Consider the following 22,183-nt stretch of genomic DNA (forward strand, 5'->3'; position numbering starts at 1 on the left):
ATTAGAGATTTGTTACTCTTACTTCTTAAAAACTGTTAAACTGTACATACTGTATTTTTAAAAGACATCACTTTCATGATCCAATTCCAAGTATCACATGAATTTATCTTCTGATGCACACATCAAGTTGAACAAATGAGAGACAATAATGCTCCCACAGGAACAAAGGGAAACTTAGTAGCTCCACGATAAATGACACTGCAAGACTAACATTCAACCCTTCAGAAGATGCAGTTTAAAGACTTCTGTAGATGTCTGCAGATGGAGTGGGAGTAGCTAGCATCTGTCATTTGAAACCCTTGGCTATTCCTACTGTCTTCTCTCAGTTTGTTTGGTTTTCTTTTAAAGAATTGGCTCTGAAGAGTTCCTGGTGAAAAGGTTTTCTACCATAACAAAAGACTTGAGAACAATGATAGTAAAATCTTCTTCAAAACTAAAGTAAATTATACTAATACTTGTGAATGAGTTCTTTTAAAATTCCACAATAGCAGTGGTTAAAGTCTTAACCTCCAAGGTTTTTAATAAATTAATATTCTAATCAGACTAGGAATATTCTTCTTGCTCTTTATACTATCCTTTTTTATTTCACTCCCAGCAGCAGCTTGTTCAGAATATATCTACCCCAAACCAGCCTACTATTTTTGTCTTGTATTCACAAAAAACTCCACAAATACTATAAGAAAGAACATAAAAGGAAGAGGAACACTAAGAGAATAAAGTTGCTGCAAAACAGAACACAGAATGGAGGAGCATAGGAAATTTGATTCATAGTCTTGCTGAAGAAAGGAAAGGACTGCATCCTGCTTCTACGAGACAAAAAGGCCAAACAATAGAACAAATGAAAGCAGTTGTTCATGTCCAGCCTTGTTTTTTTCCAGGTCAGTTATTTATCTGGGCATAATTGTGTTCTGGAATAGGGCCAACTGACTACTTTAGAGTAATGAAATAAAGAGAAGAGTACCAGATTGCTTGTCTTACATCTATAAGCAACTTGGTGATCTGCTGATAAAGCACTAGGGAAGGAAACAGCAAGAAAAAAGTGAAAATGCAAGTGACAGTGATGTGAAGACAATCCTGCATCTCTAACATTAGCTTTTAATATATTCCATAACATATTCCACGACATAATTTTAATCAGATGCCTTTGTGCAAGCATCTACACCTGAATGCATGCTTGCACTTAAATACTGACTGCTATCCAACAAACCCTCTTCATTTACTGTGCTTTGTAGGTAGAAGTTCTGCTTGGGAAGATTTCTACATCAACACAGAGTGAAGTAAGTGAATTTCATGCTGCAAAAAATCTCTTCCTTTGAAAATAAAATTCAGAACAAAAGCTTCTACAATAAGATGGAACCTGCAGAAACAGACTGAACAAAGTTTTTACATCTCATTCACGAAATTTACTTAATTTAAGAAATTGCTAGCTTCTTTCTGCTACATCAAACACTTTTGGAGTAATCAACAAAATGCTTTCTTTATATAGTAAGGACAGTTGAGATGAACAGAGAGCTTCCTTTTTCATCAGCATAACAACTGTATGAGAGTATGCATTCTCCTCATCAGGAGAGGGTCCTTCTGATGACACTGGGACATTAAGAAAGGCCAATATAAGGTAACCAGTTAAAAACCTCTGTCATGTCACACTATATTCCAATTACCTAGTTATTTTGAAAAATAATGAAAGGCGCGGAAGCTGTTGCTTTCATTCGATTACTCTTTCTTCTTGGGAGCTCTGATTGTGTTCTTTGCACTTAAACCTTGAGAAAACTGGGGAGAGACATGCAAAACCGAAACTAGGGAAAGAGATGCATAGCATAGACATCTCCCCTACACCAAATAGTTTCAAAGAAAGCTGAACAACTCCCTCTGTACTTTTCAAAAGAACAGAAAAAAGAAGAGAACAGCTTCTCCATAAATCAATTTTATCTTTAAAGCTGTGGTTCTTTAATGGTTTTGAGCACAACTAAGATAATTTGGTAAAAGAGGATTAAAAGAATAAGAAAGAAAAGGTAAAGACAAGCTTTCTTTTCCAGCTTCCAATGCTGTAAAAAGGACATCTCCCCTTCATTTTTAGTCACCCATCATACCTACAAGAAATTTGAGATTTGCCTATTGAGTTATAGAAACACGAACAGGAATTCATAACACTAAATACATACATAAAAAATAGAGTAAGGGCATGTATATGCTGTAACTCTCTGTCTCTATAACCTTCCTTGTCTTTCATCTCAAGGGATTCAAGTATTTTCATTCAAAGGATACAGGGCCAAAATTCTGACATGGAAAAGCCCCCAAATCTTTGTTCAGATATCTCAAAAAACTAGTAAGCTGAGAGAAAGACTTCAGAATATCTGAAAAGTAGAGACATGCATGACAATAAAGATAACACAAGTAGTAGGATTCTTGAAATGGTGAACACTAGGTGCTCAAGGATTCAAGAAAAGACACTGATGTGGAAATCTTTAAGATCTGACATGGGAGAAAAAAAGTAGTAGTTCCACAGTCAGTGGAATATGGCAGATAATCTGCTATATCTAGGATCCATTCCAAGCTTTTCTCTGCTCAGCTGATGCCTACCTGCTTAGCTAAGGCTTAGGTCTCTTACTCAGATGATGAATATACTAAAATTTAACTATAATTCAACAAGTTAGCAACATACCTTGCATGTGAGTAAGCCAATAACAAATTCCTTTAAACTTCTAAGCTGTGCATATCCTGCTTGCAAAATGAGAACAAAGTAACACAAAAACAAAGATCAACATTCAAAAGATCTTCTAAAAGGCCAAGTTCCTCCATTTATTCCACTTTGACTTTCTGCTTGAGAGGCATTATCATGCAGAACACCAGTGTGTCTGAAATAGCTGCCTCAACAAGGAGCTGGCACAAGAAAAATAACAATGAAGAGATGTTCTCCTTACAAATCCATGCTGTGAACATCCTAATACATATTCTAAATAAATGAATTAGGCACAGTTTTCAAGTTAAGGCGTTTCACCCCACTTTAATTATATGTGTGATCTTGGTAAGGTTTGCTTACCAAAAATAGCATTTGAGAGGCAGGTCTTTCAAAGCTGATTCCTTCAAACCTCTATATTGCAGTTTCTCCTTCACTGTCCTTGACTTGTGCAACATATTTAGAAAAATATCTGAATATTTTACAACTCATGTTAGTTTTTTTTCTTTATACACCTTATATTTATCAAACCACTAGTACCCCTAAGCAGAAGAGTAGTGTTTGCTATGCAAAACACACAGTCCATGATTGGCATCTAAGACCAATTGATCTACCCATTACCACTACGTCCCTACCCCCACAAGCTTTACTACAAAGCTATTGATTTAAACACTGCCGATCGGTTTCCATTTTCTGATTTTGGGCAGGCCAATTAAGAAAGTGAGTAATTGTGATTACACTGCTTCAGGATCAATTACATTTGATGCAAGATAAAGTGCTCCTCTTAGAACAATGTAAAGAAAATTCTTATGATCAGGAACACTTTATTGCTGAACATGCTTCTAGCAAAAATACAAAATAACTGACAACATCTTTCACAGAGATATGTAAATAGGAAATATGAGAATATAGACACCTTTGTGTGCACATTATTTCAACTACATTTTGACAAACTTCTAGATGTCATTCCTTCTTTTGGATAAAAGCTTTTTAAAAAGTGTAAGTTACAGAGCCTTCAGCTGAGTTCGTTGAGACATTGCTCCCAAAACACCACACTGCACAATTTCTGCAGTGATACTGAAGATCAGTAGGATTTTGAACAAAATACATTTTTAGTGTAAAATAGCAAATTTAACGCAAGTAACATTTTACCTATTTTTATACTATTTCCTAGGAACTAATGGCAAAGAAACAAGTCCCTATCAATTAGCAAAGGAACAAAGTAAGCAATTCCTATTCTTAATTTAATTTTAAACTTAGCTTGAGCGCTTTGTCATTGGACTCACATTGTCTAAATCATTAAAATGAATACACCACTGAGGTCTGAGGCAAATCTATTTACAGTGATGTTACTCATAGTCTGGTTGGTGTTCAGGAATATTGATCTGTCTTGTTTGTCTAATAGGAAAATAATAAACAATTACTAGGCAATGTTGGAGAAAGTAATCAGTTTTTATATATCACTAATACAGCAGACCTCCCAAAACATAAAGGTGATGATCTGCATAAAATCAATGTGTTATGCTACATTGCTTATCCTCATCACTGCTGAGATTCCTAGCAATAAATGGTGTAAGTTAAAAATCAAATCATTGGTAGACTGGAAACATATACTTGAAGGAAAAATATCTGCTTTATTTAAAAAAGAATGCTTCTGCTTGATAAACTGAGCATATACTATTTAAAAAACTCAAAATGTATTTAGATAAAGAGAGTCAAAGTCTATTGAAGCAATTGTAAAATTGCACAGACTACAAGGGAACCTCCTTTCCCAACAAACATCAGGCAATGGTTTAAAGCTGTTTCCAAATTCCAGCAAACAGCATACAGAACAGCTATAACAGTGTGACGTGCTTAAACTACATGCTGCAGACATTTTGCTGGGAGTACGAATATGTGTAAACCGACTGTGCAAGAGCATTCACTGAACAGGGAAAAGTTTGAGAAATGGAAAGAAAGAAATCCAATAGTAAAACCTCCTTGCCCCTGGAACAAGAAATGTTATTTTAGCAGTAGTACTTTAGGAGTCACTTGGGTACATCTCTATTGTTAGGATTTTCATGCTATCTTCAATAACCTGTCAGTTGAACAAGCTGTGCTTACTAGCAGTACACTAAAACTGCTACAGAAGTTTTCTAAAGGAAGAAGGATAGAACTTTCACAAAGGGATTACCTTAAACTAAATTGCAGCAATGTGAATGTCTATTCAATATCCCTCTTTTTCTGCTGAATATTGAAAGCTGAGCTTCTTGCAACAAAGCGTGTAAATAATCTGTTATTTCAATATATATACATGTATGTATGTATGTATGTATGTATGTATATCTATAAAATATAGAATTGTGCAGATCTGTGTAGTACCTTTGCACAGTTTAAAACACCACATCAACCTGAAAAGCTCCTAAAAAAGGTGTGAGTTTTCTCCCATCCTTTCTTTCCCAATGCTGGGACATTGCTACTGTAAATTACCTGGGTTTCAAACACTAGTTTGTACCAGAATTCTCAGTGTGTGAATGGATTCCCCACTAACCTAGGACGTAGAAAGAAGACCTTGCATGCTCCAATAACCACACAAAAAATGTAGATCAGGCATTTTAGACAATATTTAGCAGGCCAGCCTGTTACTTGATTTCATTCTCACTATTGATTTAAAAGAATCTACAGCATGAGGAACAAAGTTCTTTGGCAGGCAAATTTTGGGGTTGTTTTCAGGCAGTCACATTACAATGACCACAAGCAGCCATAATAAAGACTTAGGGTAGTAAAACTGCTCAGACTATGTGCCATTTTGACTTGCTGCTTCTTACAAGAAGAACACACATGAAACAGTACAGCAGAATAGTCAGACATGACTTCTCCTTTCAAGACAGTGTTAACAAGAAAAATCCCAAGAAGAGTGAGACAAAAAAGTAAAGCTTCTGAAAGCAAAACTGAACACTAATAATGTGCTATTTCTCTTAAAACATCTTGGATATATATAATGTTGTAAATTTTGTTTAATTCTTTGAATATTTAATAAAATATTGACTCTGATACCACTAAATAGACTTCCAGTGAACACTACTTTTACCTTCCAGAAGCAAAAATTTACCTTCCACCTCCCAAGAACTTACCATAACTGGAAACTGGCTGTCTGGGTAGAATCACAGAAGTCAATACCCATAGTAGCAGTAATGGATCCTCCAGCCTCAAGGCACTCTGCATGAAGAGATTTTTAACAGGTGAAGTACCCATGCAAGACCAACAGAAGATGTCAGATGTAACCCCCTCAAACTTCACATAATGAAAACCCCCAAAAAGCACCGTAAGAAAAAATCCAATAGTTGTAGTTTTATTACAAGTAGGTATCACTGAAATGTCACACTTGCATGTTTAAGCATCCTGGATTCCACCTCCCACACAGTTAATGCACATGAAATGTTGCCATTTCAGTCTTAGAGCCCCATGAACAAAATAATACCTTGGATTAGAAAAGCAAGGAAAGGAAAATTATTTACAGAAAAATAATTATATATTGAAGTGATATTCTTCTAGTTGTCCACAGATCCAGCACTGAGATTTCATTTTTAGTAACACTGGTTTGCAGGTTTAGTTAGTAAATAGCAAAACACAAGAAATTAAATCTATATTAACACACACCATAATGGAAAATAAGCTGAACTATAACTACTACTTAATTACTGTGGTTTACTTGTATCTCAACATTCCACTTGCATTAGTTGGAAGTTGGAAGGGTGAAGAAAAATTATGAACACTTAATGGAGGATCACTTTGTGCTATACAAGCAGTGCAGACTGAGACACTCTTGGCAGTGAAGATATCAAGAGACATCCTTATTCTTAGATTCTTGGCTAAATCACTACACTGTTTCCCTAATGTTGTAGAGATAAAGCTTTCATTAAAGGCTTTTCCTTGTAAACTCTTTCTTTACATAAGTAAAAGCAAGCATTGACTTTGCCTTCTCAAGATTACAACAAAAAGCTGAAAGCACGCTTAAAAGAGAGGAATTAAAATAAAAAGGATTAGGTAAGCAGAAAAATGTCTGATTTCCAGATTACCCACAATGTATCTAATGCTTTTCAGGAACTGAAAGCAGAAAGCTGCTCCATGACAAAATGTAATAAAATTTAACTATTTCAAGATTAAATTTGTAAAAATACAGAAAACATGGAGTTAATGCTGGTGGCTAAAGTCTAAACTTACACTAGGAAGTGAATAGAAAACAAAGTATTCCAAGGAGTCTGTTTAAAGCATTGAAAGATGACAGGCTCCAGATCAAATTCAGATCAAAAGAATTAACTTTACCAAAGCCTTTGAGCTTAATGTTTTCAAAGGGAGTTTCAAACACACTTAGGAACAAGAAAACGTTGTGCACAAGGACTTGGGTGAAATAATTTGAACCATTTCTACTGGAAGAATCAGGACAATTGACAACAGTAACTTCAGTGACTAAGGCAAAACTAGACTTATAATCCAGCAGGAATACCTGTCTACACTGACTCTTCTTCTATTGGGTCGGCTAGGTAAATTACAGGATATGTTTTCCAAACACTGGAAACACAAAATGTAGTAAGAACAGGGTTTATAGATTTAGTTCTACATAAAATGACAAAGAATACAGAAAATTTGCATTCAGCCAAGAAAAATAGCATTTTTGGAAGAACTACAGATGATGGATAGCTTATTTTCTGCAAAAGAAACCAACAGCTCTGCAGGACAGATACCACAATATCTTTCTTAGAGAAACGAATACTTTAAAGAGTAGAACTGAGGTGGAGCTCAAGGAACTTGAAGTGGGTAATTTATTAATTCCACTTTTTCCCCCCATGTTTTTATGTGAGACAAGTGAATGCTACTGTTAATTGACTGTTATTGTGGGTACAGTATCTCCTGATCTGATTTATAGCATTACTAGATTTCCACTTGTTAGCCTTTGTGCTTTATTTCTTCAAATGTTTAGAGGTAGGGATATAAAATAAAGCTCATCGGCAAAACTTACTTGACATCTCAATTCTGAGCTGGACTTGGTTTGAGGAATTAGCAGCAAAATGTTCACTTAAAAAATAAAAACTTATGGAGTTCTAAAAGTGACTGCCTTGATCAAGTATGTATAATTACAAAGATGCAAATGTTGTTATTATTAATTTTAACTCTGAAATAAATTATAGCACTGAGCAATTGAATTTGCAATTTACACCAGCTATTTGGTGTAAATCTGTATAATCTTTTCTATGTTAAAAAAAAAAAAGTAGTTCAATAGTTTAGAGCTATTTAACACAAACATCTTAACAACTGAAAGCAAAGAATGCTCTTTAGTTCACTGTTATGCTTTAGGAACATGTTCCTGTGTTCTTCTATCATGATACAAATTCACATAATGATGTAGCTTGTTGAAGAAGAAGAATTTGTACTATGAAACAGAGACAACTCTGTTCCTTCTGACTAGTCCACAATGTCCTAAAGTAAAGAACTACTGAGAAAACAGGTTGCGTACATAGGTATTACTCCTGAAAAAAACTTGCTGTGATTTGTGCTCTTTCTCAAGTTTTATACTCTTTTCCACAGACAGAAATGTAGCAAAAAACTATCCTGATTAGAAAGTAAAACAATTTAGTCTAAGCAGACACACTTTGTGGAACTATGGCATGTACAAGCTAAACTAAACATACATTTCCACTCTACTCTCATAAGCTCATAAGGAAAAAATGACAATGCTCTCAGGCATCAATATAAATAATACATTTACAGATTGATTTCAAGCTCTGTAAGAAAATAATTATGAATATAAAATCAAAACCTCATTTTTAATAGAAGCCCATAATAGCCAGTCTAAAATAAGACTGTAAGAGAATCAAAGTTTGCAGGGATGCAGAAAGATTTTGTCCTAACAAGCAGATAGTTGATGAGTGTGTGCATGTGTGTATATCCACATCCCATGCCACACACACATACATGAGTATACATGTAACTATGCAAAACCACTTTCCTGTATTGGAAATTTTGATGAAGAGTCTGTTTTTTTAACATAAGATATGGTTACCTATTGCATTAAACTCATGCATCCTCATGCCTGGAGGTAATTTCTTCTCCCCAATGTGAATATTCTCTATCTTCTGATCAGTTGTGTTTGTTACTGTCACTTGCACAGGTACCATACGATCACCAAAAACGCCTGGCTGTCTTGAGAAGTGATAATGAGCTGCTAATCCTTTCCCACTCATTCGATGAAGCAGCTCATGTGTTTTTGTTGGCACAGAGACTTGCATAGTGACCTGTTAGATATAACACAGTAGTTAGGAAATGCTGTAAGTCACGAACAGTAAAAATGACAACTGAATATTGCATTTTTCACGCAGTTAGAGCACCTGCTTTTGAGTTGGAATTTTAGTGAACCAGAAACATGTAAGGACATATTCAAATGCATAAGCAAATTGCAGTAATAGATACCAGATAACAGAGCCTAAAAACATTTTTGGTGCTGAAAATATCTTTGTCATATCCATCTCACTTTCCACTATAAAACTGTTTTCAATTATTTAGCTTTACAGTTAAGAATGACATCATCACATTTTTTTAAGAGTTACAGTTAAATAGTTGTTTTTTTCCAAGAAACATTCTATGCATCAGAATTCAAGGGTATTCCCAACCTCACTGTGGAAAGTGAAAGTATAGTGAGAGATTGTCTTCTGTTTCTCTTGTTAAAACCACAAAAATTGTTGTCTAGTAATTACACTGGTGAAATAGTAAAAACTTAGTTATACAGAGCAGAAGGGTGCTGACACTTTTTAAACAGTCTTGCTGCTAGAAGCAACAAGAAAAATCCCAAGGATATTTCAGTCCATTCTATCCTGCAGAAATAGCATGATAAAAAAGACATTCAGTGTGCATTCCAAGATACTACTGACAAGGAAATCATGAGCACAAAAGTACAAAAGAAAGGCATACACAGAAATAAGCAGACAAGTGAATTTGAATTCTTTACACATGTTTTAAGGAAAGATCAGGGACACTTCAAACTGTATTTATTAAAAAATGAGCTGTGACATCACACAGACAGCTAACACAAAATGAATGGAAAAGGTATAATTTGTATAGGCCTTCATAGTAACTGAAAATTCAAAACAACTTTGAAAAGAAGTCACAAACTTTCACAGACTAATAGTCTGCTTAGTTGTCTAGAAATAACAAACAAGGTCAAACTCTTAACCCCTCAGTTGTCAAGAAATAATAAAGGAAATACTTTGAATAATGAATATCTGATTGGTACACAGACAGAGACAATAACAGTAAGAGGTTATTAGCAGTCAAATTAGCATGTTATTTAAACCATTACTCAAATAATGAACAAAAGTCAAGTTTAAGATGGAATTTGAATCTGAAGTTTAAGCTTAGCCTCTAACTTTTAACATTCAATTCAATTTAAGAAGGATATGCATAAGAGAAAAGTTATTTCATGAAATGATTCTCCCATTTTCATTAATAAGTTTAGGATATATGTTTAACCCATGCTAACACAAGTATTTTGAAGTACACTAGCTTCTTTGTGCTAACTTATGGTTGGTTTTTTTAATAGTATTTATTAATAAGAATGAAAACACAAAAAGTTGTCAGATGTCCATCATGTAGATATACAGAATCACAGAGCCACTGAGGTTGGAAAAGATCTCTGTGTCCAACTGTTTACCCAGCCCTGCCATCTTCAGCAAACCATGTTCCTAGATGTCACACCTACATGCTTTCTGCAGATTCCCACGAATGATGATTCCACCACTTCCCTGGCCAGCCCATTCCAATGCCTGATATCCTTTCAGTGAGGAAATGTTTCCTAATACCCAACCTAAACCTCCCCTGGCACAACAGGAGGCCATTTCTATTATTTACCTGGGAGAAGAGGCCAACCCCCACCTTGCTATACCCTCAGCTGTACAGAGAGATAAGGTCCCTCCTAAGCTTCCTTTTCTCCAGGATAAAATCCCCAGCTCCCTCAGCTGTTCCTCACCAGACTTGTGCTCCAGACCTGTCCCCAGCTCCTCTTCTGTGAACTTGCTCTAGCACCAGAATGACTTTCTTGTAGTGAAGAGCCCAAACCTGAGCACAGCACTCGAGGTGTGGCCTCACCAGTGCCCAGGACAGGGGGACAATCCCTGCCCTGCTCCTGCTGGCCACACTATTGCTGAGCCAGGCCAGGATGCCATTGGCCTTCTTGGCCACCTGGGCACAGCCTGGCTCATGTTCAGCTGCTGTCACCAGCACCCCAGGTCCTTTCCAGCCATTCTGCCCCAGCCTGTGGAGCTGCCTGGGGTTGTTGTGACCCAAGGGCAGGACCCAGCTCTGGGCCTTGCTGAACCTCACATCATGGGCCTCAGCTTTTTGGACCTCTGTCTTTTACAAAGCTGTGTTTGCTCGGCCAGATGCCCTGGTTGTCTTGCATGTGCTGCATGATGGCACCCAGGATGAGCTGCTCCAAAATGCATACAACACAGAGAAAAAAAAAATCTCACTATACTTAAATTGTAACACTGATTCAAGTTTTACTGAATCCTCTTTGATTTTTTAGAGATTTTAATCTGTGTCTATGCCCCCTTTAGAATTACTTCTTGTTTCAGTAATAAAAAGCTTGTGAGCCCATTCACTTTTATTTTCAACATCATACTATACACAGCAGCAAAAACGCAAAGGACAATCAGAATAATGACATTATGTTTAAGTCATCTTTCTTTGTACAGAACATTAATTTTCACTCGCATTTAATGTGGCAGTACTAGAAATAAACAAAACATATATATGTTGAACAAAACAATTTAATTCTGGAAAATTAGAATTTTCAAAGCCTCTACCTGCTACCTAGGATTTTGAGCTGACAAAGGCTGATGTGACTGTAATGTGATGTATTTAACAGCTGCATCAGTCTGGTAAACAATTTATTGTTTTAATTCTAAAATTTTTAATGCATTTGTGATAAAACCCATGGGGCAGGTACCTGCAATCATTCTGGGGTTAAAATAAAACCACACAGAGTTAAGAGAACAAGAAGCATCTACTAACCAGGAGATAATCTCCTACAAATCTTACACAGCATATGTTTAAATAATAGAAGTCGTTTGTGTACCTTTGGATGGTTTATGAAAATAACCAATCAATTCTGCAGACACAACATTATTTCTAAAGGAAATCTATGTGACTCATGATGCCTGCAGATACACAGAGACAAACCACACATATTTTATCAGTTTATTACAGTAAGCAAATAAGCGTGGAATGAGAGTGCACATAACTGTCTACTTAACGCTTACTGAAACATTTATAAGAGCTGTTATCTCCCTAATAACAGACAGACAGTGTGCAATTTTAGAGAGGAGAAAAGCTTCATATTTTTTAACACTTCACTAAAAAGTAACTGAAGAGTGTAAAATGAAAAATACTCTGTGCAGTTAGCTGGTAATGGACCATATTATCAACTCAAGTTAGATTTATAGGATACAAACTAGTCACTAATAGTTATTTTATGACAGAGCGTGTCTGCTTTTTTGGGTTTAGATTATTAAGATTAAACTTGCAAAACTTTTTTTCTACAGCTGTTTAGAAAGACAATAAAAAAAATTAAAATATTGACTGCCCTCCCACCCCATTTTGACTGAAAGCAACCACATGTAGGAACTCCACAGTGATACCATATGGTTACACTATATTGGTACCAGTCAGACTAGCCAACAGGCTGACTGCACATGTTGAAAGATAATTCATCACCCTAAAAGAACTGAAAGTATTTTTAAACTAGCTTTTGTATAAGACCAAGAGCAACATTAGGATTTTGCCACCCCCCACCACCCCATCATGGGGAAAAAATGGGAAAAGTGTAAGATCACTGATAATAGTAGTTGTGGCTTGCTTTATCACAACTGAGATGACTAGTTGCAAATCAGAATCTTCCCAATATGAACATGTGAGCTTTTTGCCAGCTCAGTAAGTCTTTATTAATTAAGCTTACATTGATAGAAAAAACTATTTTCCATAATTATTTAAAGTAAAAAGCACTACATGGTTTATTAAACCTACTACAGAAAAGAGAGGCAGACATACATTCCTGTCTGAAGCACCACAGAGTCAAAAATAATCAGAATGGTCTGAGAGGGACCTTAAAGAAGCATTGTTACTATTAGTACTATTTTTACTACAGACACAAAATTCTGCTTGTTTTCTTTTGTATTTGTTCCTTAGTTTAAAAATCCTGCAATAATGAACATAGACTAATTCTTGATCCTAGTTCGTAAGTGTACATATGTTTGGATAAAACATGCATTATTGAAAAAAAAAGTTTGCTTCTAAGGATAATGAAAATTATAATTCTATTCCTCTAATTTAAATTCTGTTAAAGCAGTGGACTACATCATTTAATCTAAGTAATCCTCCTACTGGCAATATCCATGACATAATCCAAGAATTACCTACTGAGCTGTGAGAGCTATAATCTCTCTCTCACTCATGGTGATGCTATGCTCCAGTAACTCTGCAACAGCTAAGAAGAGAAGGACTATCACACAGCCCAGCCACATTTACATGATCTTTCAACTGAAGCCATGAGAGCACTTAACTATAATTTTTTAATATTAGTATAAAAATGGAAAAACAGAAAAACAAACGTCAACTATTGGCAGGAAACATGACCTTTTGCTCAATTAACAGTTATATATTACTCACAGTCACAAGGCAATGTCTCCCTTATACAGCTCTTACAAAAAAAATTATTAATTCATAAAAAGATAAAGTGCAAGCAAAGAATGTCAGCATCCTAGTCTGCATTATTTCAAGAGGCTGTTGGAAATCTCAGCATTATAGCATACCTAAGTCACAATAATAAGGACTGTCAAAGTAATAAAAGAATTCCCCTTACAGGGAGCAAGGAAACCAAACAAGCAAGGAGGCTAGCTCCTATTTTGTACAATCTAAGAAAAGCAACTGGATACTGCTATTTAATTTGGGCTAATTTATCTAGACATCAGACACCCAAGGACATATGTTGAAGTCTGAAGACATTTTCCACCAAAAGCGCATTTAAGTGCTCTATATATACTAAATACTTTCTAAAAGCGATGTCTGCTAGGGACACCTTCAATTTCTAATACATCCTAACTCCCTTCTTTTCATTGTCACCAACTTTTAGGGTCCACACTTCCCTTAATTATTAACGTCAATGAGGCTAATTGAAAATTACCATATTAATGATCACTATCTTCAAACTGTTAGTGGTATCAGACAATTTCAGACATTATAAAATGAGTTCCAAAAATTCTTACTTGATTTCGATATTGATAGATTTAATACTTTCGTCTCCAAAACCTTGCAAGAAAAATAAAACTCAAAAGAAATAAAACCCAAAACTTCTCAAATAGCTTCCACTGATTTTTAAATCACCCAGAGATGGATCTCAAACAAAAGACTGCTTTTATTATGCTGCCCATTGTCTGCCTCTGTAAAGCTGCTAAAATTAATGGGTTTCTCTGCCTTTTTTGTTTTCCTATTGTAATAATTGTATGGTCTCAAATCATCCTTTCAAAAAGAATCACGTGTTCAAGGTAACAATAGAATGGCTTGGATTGGAAGGGACCATAAGGATCAAGTTCCAATGTGCCTGCCAGGGGCAGGCACACCTTTCACTAGGTCAGGTTGCTGAGAGCTCCATCCAACCTGGCCTTGAACACTGCCAGGGATGGGGTATTCACAACTTGACTTGACAACCTGTTCCAGTGTCTCACCATCCTCACAGAACAGAATTTCCTCCCAATATCTAATCTTAACCAGCCTTCTTACAGTTTGAATCCATCCTCCTTGTCCTGTGAGCACATGCTCTTGTAATATGTCCCTCTCCATACTTTTGGTAGGCTCCCATCAGGTACCAGAAGGCTGCAATTAAGTCACTCCAAAGTTTCCTCTTTTCCTGCCTTTCCTCATAGCGGAGGTGCTCCATCCCTTGGACCAACTTGGTGGCCTCCTCTGGGCTCACTCCAGCAGGTCATTCCTGTGCAGGGACCCCCAACCCTGCAGGTGGGGTCTCAGCAGAGCAGAGCAGAGCAGAGGGGCAGAATCCCCTCCCTGGCCCTGCTGCCCACACTGCTCTGGATGCAGCCCAGGACACGTTTGGCTCTCTGGGCTGGGAGTGCCCATGGCTGGGTCATGTCCAGACTCTCACACACCAGCACCCCCAAGCCCCTCTGGGCAGGGCTGCTGTGATCTGTCCATCCCCCAGCCTGTGCTGGTACCAGGGCTGCTCTGACACAGGTGCAGCATCTTGCACTTGGTCTTGTCAGGCCCTCAACTAGAGCTTGTCCAGGTTCCTCTGGATGGCATCCTGTCCTTCAGATGTGGCAACTGTACCACTTCACTTGGTGACATCTGCGAATTTGCTGAGGGTGTATTTGTTCCCTTTGTGTATGTCATTAATGAAGATAGTAAATAACACTAGTCCTTGAGTGACACCACTTTGTCACTGATGTCCACCAAGACTCTGAGATGCTGACCATCACCCACTGAATATGGACATTCAAATACTTTCTTATCAATCTAATCGTCCACGCACCAAATTCATGTCCCCAGTTAGACAGAGGGGGAGGCAAAATAGGGAGAGCAGGAGGGCAGGATGAAAGGGGCCCAAAAACACAGGAAAGCCCACTTATCCCCTTATCCCATTTCACACCTGGACCCCATCTTATCCCCACACCCCACTTCATCCGAGTCTGCCCACTTAGAGGATGAGTTATCCTTATGGGATAAATTCCATTATCTCAGTCTCCTCCCTTTTCTCCAGCTTCTCCTATTTGTAGTAGACTGTGTCAAAGGCTTTACAGAAGTCCAGTGAAATGATATTGTAACCCTTCCCTTACCCACTGATGCTGTCACCCCATCACAGAAAGCCACTGGCTTGGTCAGACAGGACTTGCCCTTCCTGCAGCCATGCTGGCTGTCCTAAGTCACCTGCCTGTCCTCCATGGGCCTTAGCACAGCCTCCAGGAGTTTCTGTTCCATCATCTTCCCAGGCACAGAAGTGAGGCTGACAGGTCAGCAGGGTCCCAGGCTCCTCCCTTCTACCCTCCTTAAAGATGAGTACCACGTTTCCCCTTTTCCAGTCACCCGGGACTTGCCCTGAGTGCTGTGACTTTCCAAATGCCATGGAGACTGGCTTGGCAACTACATCAGCCAGTTCCCTCAGGACTCTGGGATGCATCTCCTTGGGTACATTCAGGTTCCTCAGGTGGTCACCAACCTCATTGTCTTTTACAGTGGGAGGGACTTTGCTCTCCCAGTCCTCATCCTGCTATAGCCACCCAGCCAAGAGGTGTGGAAAGAGTTTCCCATTGAAGACTAAGGCAAAAGTTGAGTGCCTCAGCCTCCTCTTTGTCTGTTGTTACCCATTCTTCAGTTTTCCAGTGTTGTTTATCAGAGGGGGTCCCCCTTCTTTGACCTTCCTTTTGTGGTTAACGTACCTGTAGAAGCCCTTCCTGTTATTCTTTGTGTCCCTTGCCAGCTTCAGTTCCAGTTTTGTCACCTTGGTCTTTCTCATGCCTTCCCTACACAACGGTGCTTCATCTCTAAAACTCTTCCTGGGTCACCTGTCCTGGTTTCCACTGCCTGTGCACTTGTTTCTTCCCCTTAATTCAGACCAGCAAGTTCCTACTCAGCCATGCTGGTCTCTTGCCCTCCTTGTCTGATTTCCTGCTCCTGGGGATCGCCAGCTCTTGTGCTCTATGGAAGAGTTCCTTAAAGATCTGCCGGCTCTCTTCTACTCCCTTGTCCCTGAGGGCAGCCTGTCAGGGGATCCCCCTGACTAGGTTCCCAGAGGACTGAAATTCTGCTTTCCTAAAGTTCAAGAGCCAGACTTTTACTCCTTGCCTGACCCCTGATCCCCCAGCCCTGCACACTTCCCAAACGCACGACCCCTGCAGCCCAGGCTGCCTCCAGTCTTGGTGTCCCAGTTAGCTCACCTGCACTGGTGACCAACACAGCCTGTAACACATTCCCTCAGCAGGGCTGTCTGTCACCTGGGTCAGGATATTATCCTCCACACACTCCAGGAGTCTCCTGGATTGCCTACAGGCCTCCAAGCTACTTTCCCAACAGCTGCTGGGGTGGTTGAGCTGCCCCTGCAGGACAAGATCCTGCGGGCTCAATGCCTCCTGTGGCTGGAGCAGGAAGGTTTGCTCAATGGGCTCCCCTTGATCAGGAGGCTGTAGCAGACCCCAGCCACAGGGTTCCCTTTGCTGCCTCAGTCTCTACTCCTACCCACAGGCTTTCCACCTGCTTACGGATATAAGCTATGAATCTAGAGCTGATGAAAATCTTCAGTAGTAATAAATTATCTATTTTCTAATACTTTTATGCCCCTTAGACTTTTTCCTATGGTTTTCTTAAAATAGCATCAACTAGACAGAATTGCTGTTACTCAGTATCAATAGGACGTATTGCTCTTTGAGCAATAAATACTATATATATAAATATATACTTTTATACATGATATAAAAGAACCAGAATTGGGCCTTAACCTCAACAGCAGAAAACTCTAGTAGTTCCATACCAAAAATCAAGAACTTCAAAACAAAGTGTGCACCTGTTCTGTGTAACTAGGGGCCAGTGAGACAGCTTGCATTTTGCATAAATAATAGAGCCTAAAGCTTTGTGTTACAATAACACCTGGCTTTATTTGAGATTTGGCATCTTTGCCTTTTTCTTCTGCTGAATATAATGAATCACATGAATAATCCAATGAAAATATTAGTAAAATCTTTTAAAATGCCAGAAAAATGTTCAGTAGCAACAAAATTGGAATATTCTCATAATTAAGTCAGAGTTATAAAAAATCATGAAGAAAAGGCCTAAAGTCAGTCACATAATTATGGGATATAAACCTTGGTATAAATTCAGAGGTACACATAATCCCCCAGAAGATCTGCTGGGATCATTAGTGGACTATAAAAAGGGCTTAAATAGATACCAAGGAAAATTTTTTTGCAGTAACACTAACAGAAAATTCCTACACTTAAACTGGTGAATTTCTTATCTGTGTATGGGATACCCCAAGATTTTCTATCCTTTTGTACTATGTATGCTTCCATGAGGTGAAAAGCAGATGGTCTGGTAGCTGATGCATATGTGAGACCTTCATCAAGCAGCATGAAACACTTAGTCATTCGGTGTTTCAAGGAAAAATCATTCTCTCAATACAAAACCAAGTAATTTACTTCAGTTTAGTGATTCCATTCTTCCACTGACCACTAAACTGCAAAATCTGAGAACTGCACTTTGGGACAAGGTTTAGTGGTGGCCTCAGCAGTGTAAGGTTTGCAGATGGACACAATGGTCTTTTTCAACCTCAGTGGTTCTCTGATTCTATGATTACCTGAAGTCGTTTAGGAGTTAGAAAAACAGAGTGGCAGCCTCACCTTGCATCCTAATTATGAATTTGAAATAGTAGACATTGCTGAGAAGGATTAATATAGATTTTGGCATTGAGTATAAATTACTTCAAAGAAGTTCCTACAAATGGTTCCTAGTATATTATTTTGATTTTTGGCAAACAGCCAGTTCTTTAGAGACCTCTAAAGTGAAAACAATACTGAACTCTACTGGCCATAATGTATAATCTTACAGTTATATTTATACAGTAACAACTCCTGCATATTGGTTCCTTTCAACAGAAGCATCTAGCTCAAATTTTTCCCCAGAAAAGGATATCATCTGTCAGGATAAGTGTATAATATAATTGAAACACTTCTGCACAGTATTATCCACAAGGCAAAGTGAATTCTGCCTTTCATACACTATATTCAAAATCCAGTACAAGTATTTATGAATGCCAAAATGTAGATTACATCTTTACTGCCTTCACATGACTATATCTGAACCTAGTTCACTACATCATTGTTGAAGAATGCAACACGTTACTCTGGCTTATATCAGGATGATCCTAATGCACAGCAACCCACTCACAAGGACAAAAAGCCTGAAATAAGCACTGAACTCACTGCACATAGAGTTCTATATCAGCACTTCCTCAATGCAGGAGAAGAATGTCTTTGTACCACACCACATCTCTTATACATGATATTGATGTGACAATTTTCTCCAAGTTTTATTTAATTATACACATATTATTTTAACCGAAACAAATCCATAGTCCTTAGACTGTAAAAAATTACAGCTGACCTGAGGCCATGCTAACATAGTTTTTCTGGGTTTTGTTTTCCTCAAGCTTTCCTTAAGCTTTGTTTTCCAGCCTTAAAAACCAAGTAAAAAAGTCATGCACTATTTAGTAGTCTGTTAAGCAATGAAGAAGTTTATTTATAACCAATTACTTGTTTGTTTAATTTTAAAAGCACATTTCCATTTTTTACTCAGAAACAAAAGTTGTGGTGTCAAATGACTTATTCATCCTTCATAATGACCTTTCACACTTATAAGTAGAAACACCACTCGATCTCACCCACACTGCTCAGAACAATGCAAGCAACACCAAGCACAGCATGCTCCAGTCAAAAACTTCACCCCATGGATGTCTCTAATGAAGGCTCCACTGTACAGATGCAGACAATGAACGCAGGCAGTAGCTGTGGCTATGGTTAAGGCCTTTAGCTATGTGGATGATTGATGGCAAATTAGGTAACTTTTTCTCATCTACTTTTGGAATTATCTTGGTCCTACTAATGTAAGGTATTACTGCTACTGCTGTCTAAGACTGACACAGATTGTTACCTCACTGAGCATAAATGCAGCAGCAGAAGATGGTGACAATGACCATTATTAAAACTTGGTTCATTTTAAAACATCTTGTAGTACACAAATGTATTTCATAGTTCAAATTTATGATACACGTAGCAGCCATACATTCTAATGCTGCTGATGTAAGAAAGGTCCTTCAGTGTAAACAGTAGAATGATTTTTGTACATTTTTTCATAAAACATTCCAAAGTAATAATAGCAAAGTTTTACACAAACTTCCTTTTGCAGTCATGAACTCCTAAATTGCACTATGGAACTGAAAGATGTATTTTAGAATTCTTACCAATATACTTTTCCCCATTCTTCTGCCATTTTCAAATCAAGAACACAGATGAAACAACAAGCAACACTTGCAAACATATAAAGATGGAAATGTTTCTTAACCCAAGTGAATAGAAGTTAAAAATGAAAATTTTAATCAACTTTTCAGAAATCAATATTAATTATGAAGGTTCTAGAATGACTTTTGTTAGTCTTAGTATGTCAAGGCCCTGTTCACCAAGCCATCAGGAGAAAAGCATGTAAAAATAAGGTAAAAGACTGGACTAAAGCAAGCTTTTAGAAACTCGTATCTTTGATGATACAGTGCTTAATCATAACACTGTTCCATAGCCTTTTTAAAGAGTCTTCTGTCTCTCCAGTATCCTCTAGTGTCTGTGGCACAGGAGGGCAGAAAACATTTCCGAATTATTGTGATTTGAGAACCCAATGGCACACTGTTTACCAACCTTCTTAAAAACAATCTTAACACATGTTCGGAGCTGGGTAACAGAAGGGGTCCCCTTCCTGCAAGCGTTAGCAAGAACTTTTAGAGCACATTAAAATGCATAATTTAAAAGATTCCAAGTCACCCCATTTTAACAACTGCAGTGTCCTTGCATTTCACTTGCTTTGTACTGCTCACCTACAAGTCATGTGGCAACATACTACTAGTGCACAACAGGGAAGATATGGCCTATTTGCAGTAACATCTGTCCACTATTTGAGTTAGCCCCATGCTTAGCTTTTACTTTCAATGATCAAATACTTATTTTCTCAAAAAAGCTTTAGTCTTAACATTTTTGGACAAAAATCTCAGTATTATAATTTGAATACTAGGTGTTTCATGCCTTGTTGTGATGATTTTCAAGTAAAAGTGTGGATGCAGTTCTACATGTATCAACCAAAACCTGGTTATTTATTTTTTCAAGTCTGCCAAGCTAAAAAAGAATCAAAATTTCAGCAATCAAGACATTTTGTTATTTAAACAGCATTACTTCTATTTATGTCGACATTTAACAAGAGGAATTTAATTTCAATTTATAGACTATCTAGATAGTTAGATATATGTGGAACTGGAATGACATAATTTAAAATTATAAAGGATCCCTATGGTTTTTGGAGTCATCACTCTGTACCAAAATCCAAAACTAAACCAGTAATTAAAAAAACCCCACATGCTATTCATAGATGTAGCTGAAGGAAGGAGGTTTCTAAAGAATTTTTACTGCAATAGCAGGAGTCTTTGAATGCAGAACTATGAGAAGTTGTATTTTGATTAAGTGTACCTAAAGTCAGGTACACTTAACATTTTCCGTCCTATTCTGATGCACAGTCCTCAAAATACTCAATCTCACAGTGTTGTGCTGCAGATGAAATGTAAGAAATCTTAACATCAGAAAACTCAGTTTTCCATGTTTCTCTATTTTTTGTAAGATATGGGCAAAAAATTTAAAATATTATAACCTGCTGAACAGCAATTGCACAGATAGTTTAAGAAACAACTCTGCATACCTCAAAAAATAAGGTATTAGGCATACAGTTGTAATGAAGCTGAATTGACTATTACGTATATTTAATGTGTGTTACAGTAACATGTATCAACAGAATTCCAGGTGATATATAAATTTATATTCTATTTCTATTACAATTCTGGTTTTGCAGTTAAACAAACTTTGTCACTGGATCACCATTTACTGTGACTCTCAACACCGATTAGCACGTTTTCGGGGCACATGCTGTGTTTCTGTCACTGAACAATGTCTTCTTTTAAATTCTGGTTCAGAATCACTGCTTTGACAACTACTGTCACTGTTCAAGGTCTGCACGAAGCTTCAAACCGCATATTATCACCCATTGACAAACTCGACATTTTATGAAGAACCCCTTCTCACTCTGACTTATCCTCCTTATCCTGTGTAAATAAGTAACGATTCATTTTATAACCTTGACTTTAAACTCCAGCCCTTCCACCCTCTTTTTTCTTCTTCCTAAACAAGTGACAAAGAACAAGGAAGCTGATTGAAGGGGTCCATTATGTATCAACTTAAAGAAAGGCAAAGTGATTGATGAAACTAGCAGTCACCTTCACTGCTAGCTACAGCACCTGTATCCTTTTTGTCAAATGACCTGAAAATCCTGCTGACAGTTTAACATTCACCACAAGGATACACTCTCTAGTACTGTAGTTTTGAATATTTTTATTTGCCCAGAAATTTGTGGGAACATTCTTTAAGATGGAACTACAAATTTAAAATCAGTAGCAATTCGTATTTTCTTCACTCAGATGTTGTGCTTTCTTACCAGTTACTTGGCAAAACTATTAAATAATGCTTGCCAGTAAACTGGCAAACCACAGCTCCTCTGCAATTGTCACACATTTAAATTGTTCTCATTATAATCACTTTTACAGTAAGATTTACCAATGGTGATAAGAGAATCTTAGTTAATTTCCTATTAGAGAAGAAAATCAGTTTTCAA

General features: G+C 37.4%; 1 protein-coding gene across 7 annotated transcripts in view; it reads right to left on the bottom strand.

The window, feature by feature from the left end:
• AP3B1 (adaptor related protein complex 3 subunit beta 1) overlaps window positions 1–22,183 on the bottom strand; it is a 156,776-nt gene that overhangs the window by 21,906 nt on the left and 112,687 nt on the right. For all 7 annotated transcript variants that reach the window (XR_015280900.1, XR_015280903.1, XR_015280902.1 and 4 more), the window contains exons 23-24: window positions 8,718–8,949; window positions 5,791–5,875 (exon numbers count right to left, since the gene is read on the bottom strand). Coding sequence is in view for 2 of the 7 variants with exons in the window: in XM_023944629.2 (XP_023800397.2) it covers window positions 5,791–5,875; window positions 8,718–8,949 (317 nt within the window). In the remaining 5 variants the exon portion in view is untranslated. The remainder of the gene's footprint in view (window positions 1–5,790; window positions 5,876–8,717; window positions 8,950–22,183) is intronic.

This window comes from Cyanistes caeruleus, chromosome Z (assembly GCF_971803275.1).
Source record: "Cyanistes caeruleus chromosome Z, bCyaCae1.hap1.1, whole genome shotgun sequence".
In the NCBI taxonomy this organism is placed as follows: domain Eukaryota; kingdom Metazoa; phylum Chordata; class Aves; order Passeriformes; family Paridae; genus Cyanistes; species Cyanistes caeruleus.